This window comes from Ostrinia nubilalis, unplaced genomic scaffold (genome assembly GCF_963855985.1).
Source record: "Ostrinia nubilalis unplaced genomic scaffold, ilOstNubi1.1 SCAFFOLD_52, whole genome shotgun sequence".
NCBI lineage: Eukaryota > Metazoa > Arthropoda > Insecta > Lepidoptera > Crambidae > Ostrinia > Ostrinia nubilalis.
The window spans coordinates 10,146-26,311 of record NW_026973579.1 but is presented as its reverse complement, the minus strand read 5'-3'; the positions used below and the strand labels follow the sequence as shown (position 1 = coordinate 26,311).

The following is a 16,166-nucleotide window of genomic DNA, read 5'->3' as shown; positions in this document are numbered from 1 at the left end:
ACCTAACCTAACCTAACCTAACCTAACCTAACCTAACCTAACCTAACCTAACCTAACCTAACCTAACCTAACCTAACCTAACCTAACCTAACCTAACCTAACCTAACCTAACCTAACCTAACCTAACCTAACCTAACCTAACCTAACCTAACCTAACCTAACCTAACCTAACCTAACCTAACCTAACCTAACCTAACCTAACCTAACCTAACCTAACCTAACCTAACCTAACCTAACCTAACCTAACCTAACCTAACCTAACCTAACCTAACCTAACCTAACCTAACCTAACCTAACCTAACCTAACCTAACCTAACCTAACCTAACCTAACCTAACCTAACCTAACCTAACCTAACCTAACCTAACCTAACCTAACCTAACCTAACCTAACCTAACCTAACCTAACCTAACCTAACCTAACCTAACCTAACCTAACCTAACCTAACCTAACCTAACCTAACCTAACCTAACCTAACCTAACCTAACCTAACCTAACCTAACCTAACCTAACCTAACCTAACCTAACCTAACCTAACCTAACCTAACCTAACCTAACCTAACCTAACCTAACCTAACCTAACCTAACCTAACCTAACCTAACCTAACCTAACCTAACCTAACCTAACCTAACCTAACCTAACCTAACCTAACCTAACCTAACCTAACCTAACCTAACCTAACCTAACCTAACCTAACCTAACCTAACCTAACCTAACCTAACCTAACCTAACCTAACCTAACCTAACCTAACCTAACCTAACCTAACCTAACCTAACCTAACCTAACCTAACCTAACCTAACCTAACCTAACCTAACCTAACCTAACCTAACCTAACCTAACCTAACCTAACCTAACCTAACCTAACCTAACCTAACCTAACCTAACCTAACCTAACCTAACCTAACCTAACCTAACCTAACCTAACCTAACCTAACCTAACCTAACCTAACCTAACCTAACCTAACCTAACCTAACCTAACCTAACCTAACCTAACCTAACCTAACCTAACCTAACCTAACCTAACCTAACCTAACCTAACCTAACCTAACCTAACCTAACCTAACCTAACCTAACCTAACCTAACCAGTCGCCCCTTGGAGCTCGACGGAGTCGCGCGCGTCCCTCGCTCCGCCGGTCCGCGCTCGGTCCGCGCTCGGTCCCCGCTCGGTCCTCGCTCGGTCCTCGCGCCCGGCCCTCGCGCCCGGTCCGCGGCCGGTCCTCGCTCGGTCCGCGCTCGGTCCGCGCTCGGTCCACAGCCGGTCCTCGCGCCCGGCCCTCGCGCCCGGCCCGCGGCCGGTCCTCGCTCGGTCCGCGCTCGGTCCGCGCTCGGTCCGCGGCCGGTCCTCGCGCCCGGCCCTCGCGCCCGGTCCGCGCTCGGTCCTCGCTCGGTCCGCGTTCGGTCCTCGCTCGGTCCGCGCTCGCGCCCGGTCCCCGCGCCCATCCACGGCGCCCGTGTGGCTCGGCAGTCTTGTGGCCCGCCCCCCCGCCCCGCCCCCCCCCCCTCCCCCCTCAAAATTTTTTTCTCCTCGCCATTGGCCGTCCCACGAAACTTGCCCCCCCTCCCCCCCCCCCAAAATTTTTTGCCCCCCCCCAAAATTTTTTCTCCCCGCCAATAGCCGCCCCACGAAACTTGCCCCCCCCCCCCCCCCCCCGCACCCCCGCACCCCCCCTCCACAGACCCCCCCTGACCCCCCCCCCCCCTTCCCCACCTCACCCCCCCTCTAGCCCACCCTTCTAGCCCACCGCCTTGCCCGGTCCTCGCTCGGTCCGCGCTCGGTCCGCGCTCGGTCCACGCTCGGTCCACAGCCGGTCCTCGCGCCCGGCCCGCGGCCGGTCCTCGCTCGGTCCGCGCTCGGTCCGCGCTCGGTCCACGCTCGGTCCACAGCCGGTCCTCGCGCCCGGCCCGCGGCCGGTCCTCGCTCGGTCCGCGCTCGGTCCGCGCTCGGTCCGCGCTCGGTCCACAGCCGGTCCTCGCGCCCGGTCCGCGGCCGGTCCTCGCTCGGTCCGCGCTCGGTCCGCGCTCGGTCCGCGCTCGGTCCACAGCCGGTCCTCGCGCCCGGTCCGCGCCCGGTCCGCGGCCGGTCCTCGCTCGGTCCGCGCTCGGTCCGCGCTCGGTCCACAGCCGGTCCTCGCGCCCGGTCCGCGCCCGGTCCGCGTCGGTCCGCGTCGGTCCACAGCCGGTCCTCGTGCCCGGTCCGCACCCGGCCTATCACCAAGTGCCGGTGAAACATACATCGACGACTGGGCGGTCCTCGTGCCCGGTCCGCACCCGGCCTATCACCAAGTGCCGGTGAAACATACGTCGACGACTGGGCGGTCCTCGCGCCCGGTCCGCAGTCTGCCTATCACCAAATACCGGTGAAACACTGGACTGTGTGGGGACATCATTGTGTGACTTTGGCCGTGTGGTAAATTACTGTGTAGTGAACTATCGTGTGGTGACTTCGTGATAGTGTGTGGTAACATCTAAGGATTGCAGTGATACCTGGATTGCAGTGTACACTTTGGACATTGGACAGACTGTAAGTGCTCAAAATGCCGCTAGCTAGGTCACCACCCCCCAACCGAAGGGTCACCCGCGCGCGATCGCGGGATGTCACCAGGGCACCAAACACCCGGCCAGCCTCTCGCTCCCCACCCCTCAGCACACATTCTGAGGCGCACTCCATGGACAATTCCTTCGTGTCTGTAGAAAGCGAGAGGTGCCCGTCGCGGGTCAGCTCAGCGGGTACGGTTCGGCCAGACTCACCGCGCTCTCTGGACTCTGCCGACTTCGGGAGCCTTGGGGGTCTTGGAGTCTACCGACCCCCGGCTAAGACCACTTCGCGCCCGCGCAACACGCCTGCCACTGGCGCCTGCAAGCGCAAGACACTGGCCACTCCCTTCCCCGAGCCCGACTTCGGAGACACGCTCTTCACCCCGCTGCTTCAAAAGCTCCACGGCCTAATGGCCAACATACCATCATTGCTCAACAAGGAGAAGAGCGTGAGGAAGGAGGACCGCGAGCTGGCGGTCCAGTGCAGCGTGGACGCTGCTCGCCTGCTGCAGGAAGTACACCTCACATATCTCGACTGCCTGGAAGAGATACCTGGCCTGAACAAGGGCCCAGCTCCAGCTGCAGCTCCGGCGCCAGCGGCACCTACCACCACCACCACCGCCGCCACCACCACCAACAGCCACTGCTGCGAGGAAACTCTCGCGGCCGCCGTGACTAAGGCTGTCACCCAGGCGGTGAGAACAGAGTTCGGGCGCATGAAACCCACTCTGACTGCCCACCTCCTCCGCCACCACCAAGACCTACGCCCAGACACTCGCCTCCACGCCGGCTCAACCCGTGGTCGGGGACTCTCAGCCCCGGCTACGTGAAGAGAGAAGCACACGCCCGGCGCTCATTATGGCCTCTAAAGATCAGAAGGCCGACAGGCAGGCGGTAGCTAAGACCTTGCGAGCCACCATCCCTTTCCGCGAGGTCAAATTCACGGCGGCCAAAGTTGAGATGCTCTCGCGGGGAAAGGCGAGAGTTGAATTCGACTCAACAGAGCACCTGAAGGAGGCAATGAGGCGCATCAACATCAACACGGAGACCTCCGGCGTCAGTGCTGAACCGGAGCGGAAGCTCATGCCGATGATCGCCCTCAAAGGCATCTCTAAAGACACGGCAAGCAAGGACCTCATTGCCACCTTGAAAGAACAAAACCCTGAGCTGGAGAGCGACGAGAGGATCAAACTGCGCTTCCTGCGGAGAAACAGGAACCCCAATCTTTACAACGCGGTCCTCACTGTGCCGCCCAGGGTGTTCCACACCATCATCACTCTCGGTCGTGTGCGCCTCGACCACCAGAGGGTGCACGCCGAGGAGTTCTCTCCGTTTCTGCAGTGCCGTCGCTGCCTCCAGTTTGGGCACACGCAGACGCGCTGCCCCGCCGAGACTCCAGTCTGCGCACACTGCGCGACCGCCGGACACCTGCCGTCGCAGTGCCCCAACAAGGCGCTGGCTCCGAGCTGCGCCAACTGCGCCACGTACAACGTGAGATTCAAGACCGACACGAGCGCCAAGCACACAGCGCTCGACCAGGCCTGCCCTCGGCAAAAGGCCATGAAGGCCAGAGTCTTGGCCAAGGTGGACTATTCTCTGTAGTCCTCCAGCCACAAAACACCTGTGGACTGGTCGTGTGCTGTGTCTTGGCGGCCGTGTGACTGCCTTTTTTTTTAAATTTTCAATCTTTTAATCATTTCATCTCTTTTGATTTGTATATAAGTTTGTCCTGTTACATTTTTCTCTTTGTGTCAATGTAGATTGCTCATGACTCGTATCTTGTGGGTGCCGTGATGGGTTCCGCTCCGACAGGCTGATCTGCGCTGGGTTGGGGGCCGTGGGTTGGGCGCGGGGACGGTCGGCTCTAACCCTTGGGCTTGGCTTGCTGTCCCCGCGCCCGGCCTTCGGCTTCTTGACCGGTGTGGGAGTCTAGGCCTGGCGGAGCGGAGCTGATTGCGGTATTTTACTTAACAACCATAACCCCTTGTACACATATAGCGTTTAATCTTCTAATCATAATCTATCTTCCCTTTCTTGAAATCGATTAATTTACGATAACCTGCTTACATACTCCGTTAACAAGTTTTGCATATAATATGTCGCACTGTCTATGGTCCGCGAGCCGGCCTGAGGGTAAGCCCGCCCACTGCTGGCGCTGGTGGGACAGGCGATCCGAGGGGCTCAAGGGGTCGGCAATTCAAAAGGATCAGTCCTCCACCGGGCTGTCCCCGGCCCCAGTGGCCTATTAGGATCTATGCACGGTCCCGGCCCACAGGGTGCTGCTGGGGGATCCTTGGGGACGGCATCGCGGACCTTGACCGTACAACAAGCCTAAAACAGTCAAATCCCAACGAATTGATCGATTTCATTTATTTAAAGTCGATTTTGGGAAAAAACTCATCACCTCCTTGTATCATATAAACATAAAATTAAATGTTATTAATGAGATTGACATTCTGTAGACAGATCAACTAATCTTTGCATGTGTATTTTAATTTTTTTTATATTTTAAACTTGTGTGCGTAGAAACTGATAAATCATAGCCACAATTCGTGTATAACTTCATCGTCAACAGTACAAATAATTAAGTTGAACAAGTGTTATTGGTAGAGACCTTATAAAAAATTTTTCTGTCTTCTTTGTGTATTCACTTTGCTTTGTTAACTATATACGTATATAATTTCATGTAAACAGTATAAACAATTAAGCTGAACAAGTGTCATTAGTTGTAACCTTGAAAAAAATTTTGTCTTCCTTGTGTTATTCACTTTGCTTTGTAGATTATATTCGTGTATAATTCCATCATAAGTAGTATAAATAATTAAGTTAAACTAGTGTCATTAGTTGAAACCTTGGAAAAATATTGTCATCCTTGTGTTATTCACTTTGCTCTGTTAATTAGCTATAAGTTAGGTTAAGATCTTTTGTTGTAATATCCGTACTGGGCGGCCTATGTTCATACCTGTAAAGGCTAGTGCTGGGGGAAACTTTCTCACTTCTTCCCCCAGCACTCCCAGTCTATTTGTTGTCTGTCCCCCCAGGCCCTCCTTGAGCAGGCATCCCTAACCGCCTTGGAGGGCCGCGTGCCCGGCTCGCAACTCCACCAACTCTAGAGTGGCACGCCTGCCGGTACCAAAGGGTCAAAAAGTGAATAACTGTAACTAGCGTAAGTTAGTACCTAAGTTTTATTGTGAACGTCCCTTCCCATAATAAAAATCCTCTGAGTGGCCAAAATGAACGAGAAAAAAAAAAAAAAAAAAAAAAAAAAAAACCTAACCTAACCTAACCTAACCTAACCTAACCTAACCTAACCTAACCTAACCTAACCTAACCTAACCTAACCTAACCTAACCTAACCTAACCTAACCTAACCTAACCTAACCTAACCTAACCTAACCTAACCTAACCTAACCTAACCTAACCTAACCTAACCTAACCTAACCTAACCTAACCTAACCTAACCTAACCTAACCTAACCTAACCTAACCTAACCTAACCTAACCTAACCTAACCTAACCTAACCTAACCTAACCTAACCTAACCTAACCTAACCTAACCTAACCTAACCTAACCTAACCTAACCTAACCTAACCTAACCTAACCTAACCTAACCTAACCTAACCTAACCTAACCTAACCTAACCTAACCTAACCTAACCTAACCTAACCTAACCTAACCTAACCTAACCTAACCTAACCTAACCTAACCTAACCTAACCTAACCTAACCTAACCTAACCTAACCTAACCTAACCTAACCTAACCTAACCTAACCTAACCTAACCTAACCTAACCTAACCTAACCTAACCTAACCTAACCTAACCTAACCTAACCTAACCTAACCTAACCTAACCTAACCTAACCTAACCTAACCTAACCTAACCTAACCTAACCTAACCTAACCTAACCTAACCTAACCTAACCTAACCTAACCTAACCTAACCTAACCTAACCTAACCTAACCTAACCTAACCTAACCTAACCTAACCTAACCTAACCTAACCTAACCTAACCTAACCTAACCTAACCTAACAAAAACCGGTTAGGTTGCAAAAACCGGAAACCGGAAGTTCCTGAAAAATTACGGTTAGGTTCCTGAAGACATTCTGAAAACCGGTTAGGTTCGTTTCAGAACCTAACTTAATAAAACCTAACAAAAACCGGTTAGGTTGCAAAAACCGGAAACCGGAAGTTCCTGAAAAATTACGGTTAGGTTCCTGAAGACATTCTGAAAACCGGTTAGGTTCGTTTCAGAACCTAACTTAATAAAACCTAACCAAAAACCGGTTAGGTTGCAAAAACCGGAAGTTCCTGAAAAATTACGGTTAGGTTCCTGAAGACATTCTGAAAACCGGTTAGGTTCGTTTCAGAACCTAACTTAATAAAACCTAACCAAAAACCGGTTAGGTTGCAAAAACCGGAAGTTCCTGAAAAATTACGGTTAGGTTCCTGAAGACATTCTGAAAACCGGTTAGGTTCGTTTCAGAACCTAACCGCGCGCGTTTATGAAAAATGTAGCATTGTTAACAGTGCTACAGCCCCCCGCGCCCCTCCCCCGCGCTGCAGCGCACCGGGCGGTTATCGTTTGTCAATGGACCTCGACTAATTTGTAGAGGAAATCCTTATTTTTTGTCAATAATCGGATAAATAATAATTTGTTTAATTTCTTTTAGATCTAATTTAGTTTTATAATTATGCTAAGAAAGTTGTATAGGGTGCTATAGCTTTATTTTTTTATAAAAGACTAGTTTTTTTACGCGGCTTCACCCGATTGAAATTTAGTTTGTCACAGATCGTCATAAACTATAGCTTATTATGTTATTCTGGGTTATAAACAATAATACTGTAAAGTTTCATCAAAATCCGTTCAGTGGTTTTTGCATGAAAGGGTAACAAATATTAATAATAATAATATGTTCACATCCAGACATCCATAGAAACTTTCGCATTTATAATATTAGTAGGATACTGCAAAGTTTCATCAAAATCCGTTCAGTGGTTTTTATGTGAAAGAGTGACAAAATTAAATAATAATATGTTCACATCCAGACATCCATACAAACTTTCGCATTTATAATATTAGTAGGATACTACGAGTAACTTTTGTTCAGTTGTTGTGTGTGTAAATAGCGTTAGTATAAATATTGTAACATTGTTAATAAATCCTCTTTGACTGTTTGGACTTGGACTACATCATTTCAACCACGTGTCGTTCCACCTGGTACTAGTATATTCCTCTCACTGTGGCCAAGACACCCTTAGCCATCAGATACTGATCAGTCTTGTGAGTCTGCTTAACTCACAAGACTGATCAGTGAGAAAAGTGATCACACTTCTACGCACTTAAAGACATTTTCGCACTCTACATTAACATAGTCGGCAGCAGCAGCTGCACAGCTATATTATACTTGTCATCGATTCTCATGCTCATAGAATAAAAATATGCCTTAGTCTATCTAAAATAAATTTGTATAGGACCCAACAGCAAATCGCCTATAGAACGAAACAATTATCACTCATATAAAGATGTCATGAAAATTTCGTCGTCCAAGTGAGCATTTTTGCTCATAAAACAAAAACTACTTAACCAAATTTAATTTAATTTTTATGGGACCAAATGGGCAGTCATTGCGCATCAATTAAAAAAATAATCTCGGTAATCGTATTACATGTTTATTTATTTTATTTCAATTTATTTTAAATTTAGCGTAAAAAATTAGACTATTCGATAGAAGAGACCCATTCATAACAATAAAACTTTCTTCGTCTTTAAAGTCGAATAATGAAAATATGTAAGGAAAATACAATGATGAATCAATTGGTGTCGATCCTCGAGGGGCGGCGCTCGCGGACAGTTTAATTAGCGAGGTATAGATGTCATTTAGGACATGTGTAATTATGCCCGTAGTCGTTTTGGCAGTAATTACTGTTCACTGCGGACTTGGCTAGCTACGGCATAGAATAAGTACGTTTACAACTTTAGGTACCTACATTTTCTGTTATTATTTGTCCTTAAAAATGAAAAGTATGATCTTGATCCCTTTAATAAAAAATATTACGTACAGGTTCGCCCACTCTCAGGCGCAAATGACCACCCGTTTGATGCTTCTACAATTTCATGTTTTTATATAGTCTTAAAAACCATAATTTTGACCAAAACATATTGATTTGACAGTTGACCGACGGATTTGGATTATGGATCGATTAAAGTCTTTTGGTCATGTCATCATTGCATGCATTACTTGTTTATGTAAAGATGTGTTGTTGGTAGATCTTTGTCAATAAATAAATAAATAAATAAAGAAATCCGGCAATAAACAAATTTAATTACCCCAGGCACCGCCCGCAAAGCGACTGTTGAGCGATAGGCAGCTCATCAAGTCGTTATAATGTAGATACAGATTAATTGCTGGTTGTCATTAGCCTATTTTATATTTGAAACAATAAATCAAAATCAGAAATCGATGTTCCATTAAATACTATCAGCATTTGATTTTGTTCTGTCGTGGAATGCGCTGACTAGTAAAATGTAAGTAGTGTTAGATAATACGAAACGTTGTGGTGTATTGTTATGGTACGAGTAATTTGTTTAAAATACGAGTACGTTTTGTGTTTTATTTGTTAATTATCAATAGTGTAACTAGGCTGGACCATGTAAGAAACACACATATATAAGAGGTACCTTCAAAGTGAGACCTATTCCAGCTAAATTGCAGGAGAGCCGTTTGCGGTGGTACGGACACGTCATGAGGCGACCATAATAAGGCGCCATATTATACTCGACATCAAATAAATCGCACCTCCCGCTACAAGCACTTTCAAACGTATGCATTCCCACTTCCCACCAATATTGGCACCATTTGAAAGCCTAGTTCTAAGCTTCATTTCATTAAAGGAAATTTTTTACCCCAAAAATGTGTCTTTAGAAAGATCCAGAGTCACTTCTTCAAAAAATTGGTAGTTACGCTTGAGCCAACATAAATGGCTATATAATCTGTTATAGATCTGTTAAAGAGGACACGTGTGATCAATATTTTTGGTTTTATAACCATCAAATTGGGTCTAATTGATTCTAGAGGTGAGCCCAAAGTGAGGTCTTTTTTCAAGTCACATTTATGGTATATGTAAATCATTTATTAAGAAATTTAATGTGTTTTTCTTTAAGGATATTTATTGGGCTTTCAAATAACACCAATATTGTTGGGGAACCATGATTGTGTCAGAAGAAAATCTTTAAAGTTTGCGTCGCGAAGGTGCGGTTTATTTGATGTTGAGTGTATTATGACCAGAAAAGTGCTAGACATCCAAACTAAGCCCCGCGGACGAGGAAGACCCCGAATTACATGGATGTCCGTAATCAATAACGACCTTAAAGAAGCCTAAGTTAAAATTAAGACAACCCAGGACCTAGCCGCCTGGAGAAGAAACATGACGCGGAGGGCCGACCCCAAATAAAATGGGAATGGGCCAGGCAAAGACGAAGAAATTCTCAATTAGAACAAATTATCGTTTAAATATTTGTCACTATGAATTTATTCCGAGCCATCGGATAACGTTTTGAATGAAATGTTTTTGGCGTTTGTGGTTCTGTTCAAGCTATCATACAGGTCACGCATTGTATCGATGTTAGGTCTCTCGCGGGCAGCAGCATCGAGCCGCACCTGCGGGTACTGCGGCGAGTGGGCTTCTGCCGGTTGCCGGGCGCGGGCGGAGGTGCGGCGGACGCGGGCGGGAGGCGCTCGGTGCGCGCGCGCCTGCACGACTACTACTGCATGTTTGCGCTCAGCGTCACCTCCTGCTATGTGCTGCAGCAGGGCGTGTATGCCTATCAGGTCAGCTCGGTTGGAGTTAAAAAGATTTAAAGATTATTTATTCACCGAGACAAGGTAATACAACGAGGTATATGTTAAAATATTATTATGTAGTTACAGCGCAGTTTATCTCCCTAGCAAAGCTAGTGTGTGATATCATTCTTCTTCTTCTTATTCGTTACGCTATTGGCAGAGCGGTTGTGGTCACGTTGAGGCGTTGTTCACATCGGTAGAGGCGGATACAACTCTCCGCACGATCTCCCGCCATCTCTCTCTATTGGCAGACTGTCTGGTGCAGTCATATATGCCGTCCCCCACTGCCGATTTCACTTGGTCGGTCCAGCGCATCGGTGACCTGCCACGCGATCTGGTTCTTTCGACTTTTCCTTGGACGACCAGTTGTCAATGGAGTTGTCATCCCGCCTTGAGACATGTCCGAAGTATTGCAGTATGCGCGACTGTACTACGGTTGATAAACGCTGAGTGACACCGAGCTCCAGAGTATGGACACATTGATACGGAACTCTGTCCATGATATCCCGAGCATCTTTCTCCAGCATCACATCTCTATGGCATCTATCTTCCTCTTTTCCAAGCCGCGTACTGTCCATGTCTCTGTTGCGTAAAGAAATGATATCATTATATTTTTGTTATTGATCCATGCTTTTGAGTGAAGCGTTTTCTTTTGTTGTTTTTAATGTCACCATACCGAATGTTTCCTGCTGTATAAAAATACTTTGCGCCTTGTTGCTTCTTCATGAGAATTGAAGCAAACATGTATTCGCGACGGCACAGGAGCGCGGCGACCTGGAGAAGCTGGCGCGCGTGCTGTTCGTGCTGCTGTGCCACTGCACGTGCGTGGCCAAGCAGCTCGTGTTCCACGCGCAGGCCGCGCGCGTCGACCGCATCATCGCCGGCCTCCACCGTGAGTACTGGCCGCGGCCGGACAATCGAACAAGCAATATGCATAATATGCAAATTATATTTAATACTGATCATCAGCTGCATCATTAGGCCTAACAAGAACTTCGATTTTAATGTAGACGGCGGCTACCCTAGGTCACCCTTATAGTTCTAACTCACAATCAAATTACTTTTCTGAAGCTTTATCGTTTTCAAAAACAGAGATCGTTGTCCCTGTTACCTTGGTGACAAAATGGTTCATAAAACGGATAGATTGCGCGTCCGCAGAGCCGCTGTTCGACCCGGCGACGGCGGGGGCGGGCGCGTCGTCGGCGGCGGCGGCGGCGGCGCGCGCGCTGCTGCGGGCCACGTCGCGCGGCGCGGCGCGGCTGTTGCGTGCTTACTACGGCTGCGCGGTGGCCACGTGCGTGCTGTGGACGATCTTCCCCGTGGTCTACAAGCTGCGCGGCTTCCGCATTGAATTCCCCTTCTGGACGTTCCTCGATTACAACCAGCCGGTCATGTCAGTCTCACTAACTAACCATAATAATAGTTGAAATAGAAAGGAAACATCGTTTTTAAGACATTCTGGGTAGGTCTTTAGAACCCTCTTGCCCTTACAACAGTATGTATAAAAAAAGAAGTTGTAGGTAGGTACGAGTAAGAAAGGAAAATTAAATGTATTAATTAAACTCTTTCTGAATTATTCTAGTAACATTAACGTAAGTTGAATAATAAATTTTGTTTATTATCTTTTTATGTAACGTTATTCTTTTCTGGAAATACTGAGTGGATTTCAAAACAGCTTCACATTGTGTCTCGGGCGAGTCGGGGGCGTACCCCTACGCAGGCAATCGGTCCCTTGTAACTATTGTGTTTTCACAGCATTAATGTACATAAAATGTTGGTTTCAGGTTTGTAATAGTGTTATTACACTCGTTTTACGCAACAAACCTCGTGGCCGTCGGCAACACGACAATGGACGCTTTCATAGCTACAGTTATGTATCAGTGCAAAACGCAGCTACGCATATTACGGTTAGTAGGTAGACACTTTAAAGTAAGTACCTAAAGAAAATATCATTTTGAAAGACCTATCTATACAACTGAAACTCAAAAGAATGTTTTTCATCAAACCCGTATTGAGGTTTCTAATATTTTTTTTTTCTGAACTGAACCGTTTGCGCGAGAGACACTTTCAAAGTGGTAAAATGTGTTACTTCTAAAATAAGAGAATGATAAACCAAAAAAAATAAATATGTTAGACGTTAGTCCATTACCATGCAAACTTCCATCGAAAATTGGTTTGAACGAGATCTAGTAAGTTTTTTTAATTATTTTTTAAATAATTTTAAAGTTACTACTCCTTTCCTCATGAACGCGTCGAGGTATTTAATTAAAATTCTATTAAATACTCAGGTCTATAGTGATTTGAATTTGAATTTGAATATACCTACAGGTTTTTACGAAACTCTCGGTGCACGAGTCCGACTCGCACTTGGCCGGTTTTTATAATTAAAATTCTTGCACGCAGTAAAATACTTTTTTTGTGTTATAGCATGAACTTCGAAACTCTACCCGAGCGAGCACGAGCTTTAACGAAGGAGTCGGTAAACGCAAACTATGAAGAGATCTTAACAAAATTACTGTTTGAGTGCATACAACATTTTCAGAAAATTGCTGAGTAAGTATCTTAATGTACACACGGCCACACTGTTAACTATCCATTTCCGTTTTTGCTCTCGCTCTCATCAAATGGTGATTCTTTGCGATAGAACGAGACGACATGACAGGCAATGGATAGTAACACTGTTGCCGATGGTACATATTTTGAATTTTAGGCTAACATTTTTTTATCGGTTGTTTTGCTAAACCTACCAAAACTTCATCATTAACACTTCATGTATCTTTTATTAGAATAGCTGTCAGTAGTCTGTTATGGAATAACAGTGGCGCGTGTCGTGTTGCAGCACGATGGCGCTGCTGGAGCAGGTGTTCGGGCTGGCCGTGCTGGTGCAGTTCACGGTGGGCGGCTGGATCCTGTGCATGGCGGCCTACAAGATCGTCAGCGTCAGTGTCCGCCGCTAGCCCCAGGCTTCCTATCCACTAAACATGAACAGCTTACTGCCCAGGAAGCGTTGGAATCAATTATAATCGTTACTAATCTGGGATTTACTAACAACTTATGAAAACCGTTACCTACACATTACAAAATAAAGATAGCGTCAGCATTGGTTTGGATAGCGGTGATAAAATGTAGTAGCCACGATTGACTACATTACATTATCGTGCTCCCGCTGGTAGGAGCCTCGTGCGGGCATTCACAGTTCACACCAGGGCTCGGGCGCGCTTTGTCACAATCGCACAATGAATATGCGCGATTTATGCTCCATGAAGTAAATAACATTTGAGTTATCTCTTCATTTCAGGTGAATGTTTTAAGCTTCGAGTTTGCGTCAACTACGCTCTTCATTGTTTGCATATTGACGGAGCTATTTCTTTACTGCTACTATGGAAACGAAGTTACAGTGGAGGTATTTTAGAATGCTTAAAAATCGACTAAATTTTTATTTTTCAACTCACAGAAACAACGGAAAGATGTTTGTGAAGTTTAACTAAAAATTAGCGTTCTTGATAGGACTGACTATCTACTTATACATATCTTTTGGTTTTCTCAAAATTCGATCGGATTTCAATTACTGCAAGCCGCAGACGTGCCGTGCCGTGAATGCCGACTGAATGTAATAAAACAAAAACATTTTCTTTAGCTAACTTTTGACCTTTTGGGAACCCTAACGTTTGACGAAAGTATTAATAAAACATTTAGGCTGGGTTGCACCATTTTACTTTAACTTTGATAAACTTCAAAAATCTGTCAAACTCCATACAAAAACACCGGTTATCGTTATAGTTACGGTCAAAGTTAGGTGGTGCAAATCAGCCTTAGAAAATCGTGTGTTTCAGAGCGACCGCATGGTGGAGGCGGTGTACGCCATGGAGTGGCTGCACGCGCCGCTGCGCTTCAAGCGCTCGCTGGTGCTGGTGATGGAGCGCGCCAAGCGCCCGCTGCGCCCCGCTGCCGGACACCTCATACCGCTCTCACTTGACACCTTTGTTACTGTATGATGATTCATTACAAGTTTTCCAATATTTTGACTTGAATAAGTGACTTATCATGGTCATCATTTATGGACGTACCTACTCCTATATTACTATCGAACGAGATACTCGTTTATGTATTACTAATTTTACATGGGTACATCGGTCCCATAGCATTTTTCTCTTAATCTTTTTCTCCTTAATTAGTAGACTATAACTTAATTGATAGGGCTGACTTTACCATCGTCGGATAACTGAAGAATAAACTTGTCATTTTGACATATCTCCCATACTGAAACTGTCAATGTGCCAAAATTATTCTTCTGTTAAAAGTCATCCGACGATGGTAAAATCAGCCCTAAATAAATAAGTATTTGTGTTTGTTTCAGATACTAAAGTCATCGTACAGCTTTTATGCCGTCCTGAGACAGACTAAATAATAGCGAATATTTTTTAATTTAAAATATTATGTATTGCACATTGTAGTATAATTCAAAATTATGTACTGCACATTGTAGTTGAGAATGAAATGAAAATACATTTTTATTCAGTGGTTTTTTTTTTTCATTTTTACTAGGTACGAGTAAGTACCACTGTTCTCTTACTCTTACATGATCAAAACAAAATAAAAGTGACTAATCCCTTAAAATAATATCTATTTCTTTCCTGTTTTGGAATTAAAATCATGGGAAGAATGCTTTTAGATAATTCAGTCGCAAACTGACCAGGAATTTTAATTATTTTCAGACCAAATTTCAGGTAAACAAACAAATTATTTAATTTGTTGTGATCATTATTCATTAAATACATTTGAAAATGATTTCTCGCTATAAATATTGTCTAGATGAAGTAATTACAGGCTGCAGCGCGAGGACAGTAATTAGAAGAGGGTACCGTGTAATTAGTAAAATGCCGACAATATTATAGCGCCTATAAATTATTCACTCCAGGCTCCACAACCCTTTGCTACCGTCTACGTAGCCCCAACTGTCCAAGTTTTTTTACTCCAGAAAATACTCGGCATAAGCTCGCTAAAACTTTGGAAATCAGCATTTTATTTTAGAAAGCTCTTTGGGTGTCGTTTTATTGTCTTACGCAGTCAAGAATATCAGGTCATAAAATGTGTATCTCCCAATAGGGTTAGCCGCATAAGGTTGAAAGAAAAAACATTTATTGCCAAGCAAAGACAATAAGTAGTCGGTACTTACATATAAAATATTACGGTAACACACAGAACGCCCAAATGATAGGACCTTACTTAATATTAGAAATGTTATGGAATAAAAATCTGTGTGGGGATCAAATTGGGGATAGAAAAACCCGTATTAATTTATTTGTACTTTACTCTGTTGTAGAGTAGTTTCTACTGCGTCTTAGGCCCGGTTTCCACCAAGACCAAGCGGAGAGGAGAAATGTTTTGAATAAACAATGAGATTTTTATTCAGATTGAATGAAATTGACAGAATGAAATCTGATTAGTTATTCAAAACATTTAATTTTCTCCGCTCTGCTCCGCGTTGGTGGAAACCGGGTATTAGAGAATCAGATCACTGCGGCAGGATAACATACGAGTAAGCTAGCTACTCGTACATTAACACAACAGTATCAGTTATGAAAGAGTGAAAATGTTGGATTGAAGCAAATTCAATTAAAGTCGCAAAAGTAATTTTGTTGTGTAGGTACATGAAGCCCGGCGTCAATGAAGGGTTAAGACGGCGGCATGACATGATAATTGCCGGTTGTCACGTCAGCGACGGCAGATCACAACACTGGCCGGGCTAGCGCAGCGCTGGGCGTGGGACAGCACTACAACTAC

General features: G+C 45.2%; 1 protein-coding gene across 1 annotated transcript; it reads left to right on the top strand.

Annotated features, from left to right (window-relative positions):
- Positions 1 to 10,310: 10,310 nt before the first annotated feature.
- Positions 10,311 to 14,790, top strand: LOC135087471 (odorant receptor 4-like). Its single transcript, XM_063982192.1, has 9 exons — positions 10,311 to 10,370; positions 11,145 to 11,274; positions 11,541 to 11,775; positions 12,167 to 12,289; positions 12,810 to 12,935; positions 13,222 to 13,321; positions 13,681 to 13,785; positions 14,216 to 14,371; positions 14,740 to 14,790. The coding sequence occupies exons 1-9, from the start codon at positions 10,311 to 10,313 to the stop codon at positions 14,788 to 14,790; spliced, it is 1,086 nt and encodes a 361-aa protein (XP_063838262.1).
- Positions 14,791 to 16,166: the final 1,376 nt, after the last annotated feature.

What these genes read in the sequence shown, in the direction of transcription:
- LOC135087471 (XM_063982192.1), top strand. Translation starts at nt 10,311, where the DNA reads ATGTTTGCGCTCAGCGTCACCTCCTGCTATGTGCTGCAGCAGGGCGTG. An exon ending in CATTTTCAGAAAATTGCTGA is followed by an intron (nt 12,936 to 13,221) that starts GTAAGTATCTTA and finishes GTCGTGTTGCAG; the next exon opens with CACGATGGCGCTGCTGGAGC. An exon ending in GAAACGAAGTTACAGTGGAG is followed by an intron (nt 13,786 to 14,215) that starts GTATTTTAGAAT and finishes CGTGTGTTTCAG; the next exon opens with AGCGACCGCATGGTGGAGGC.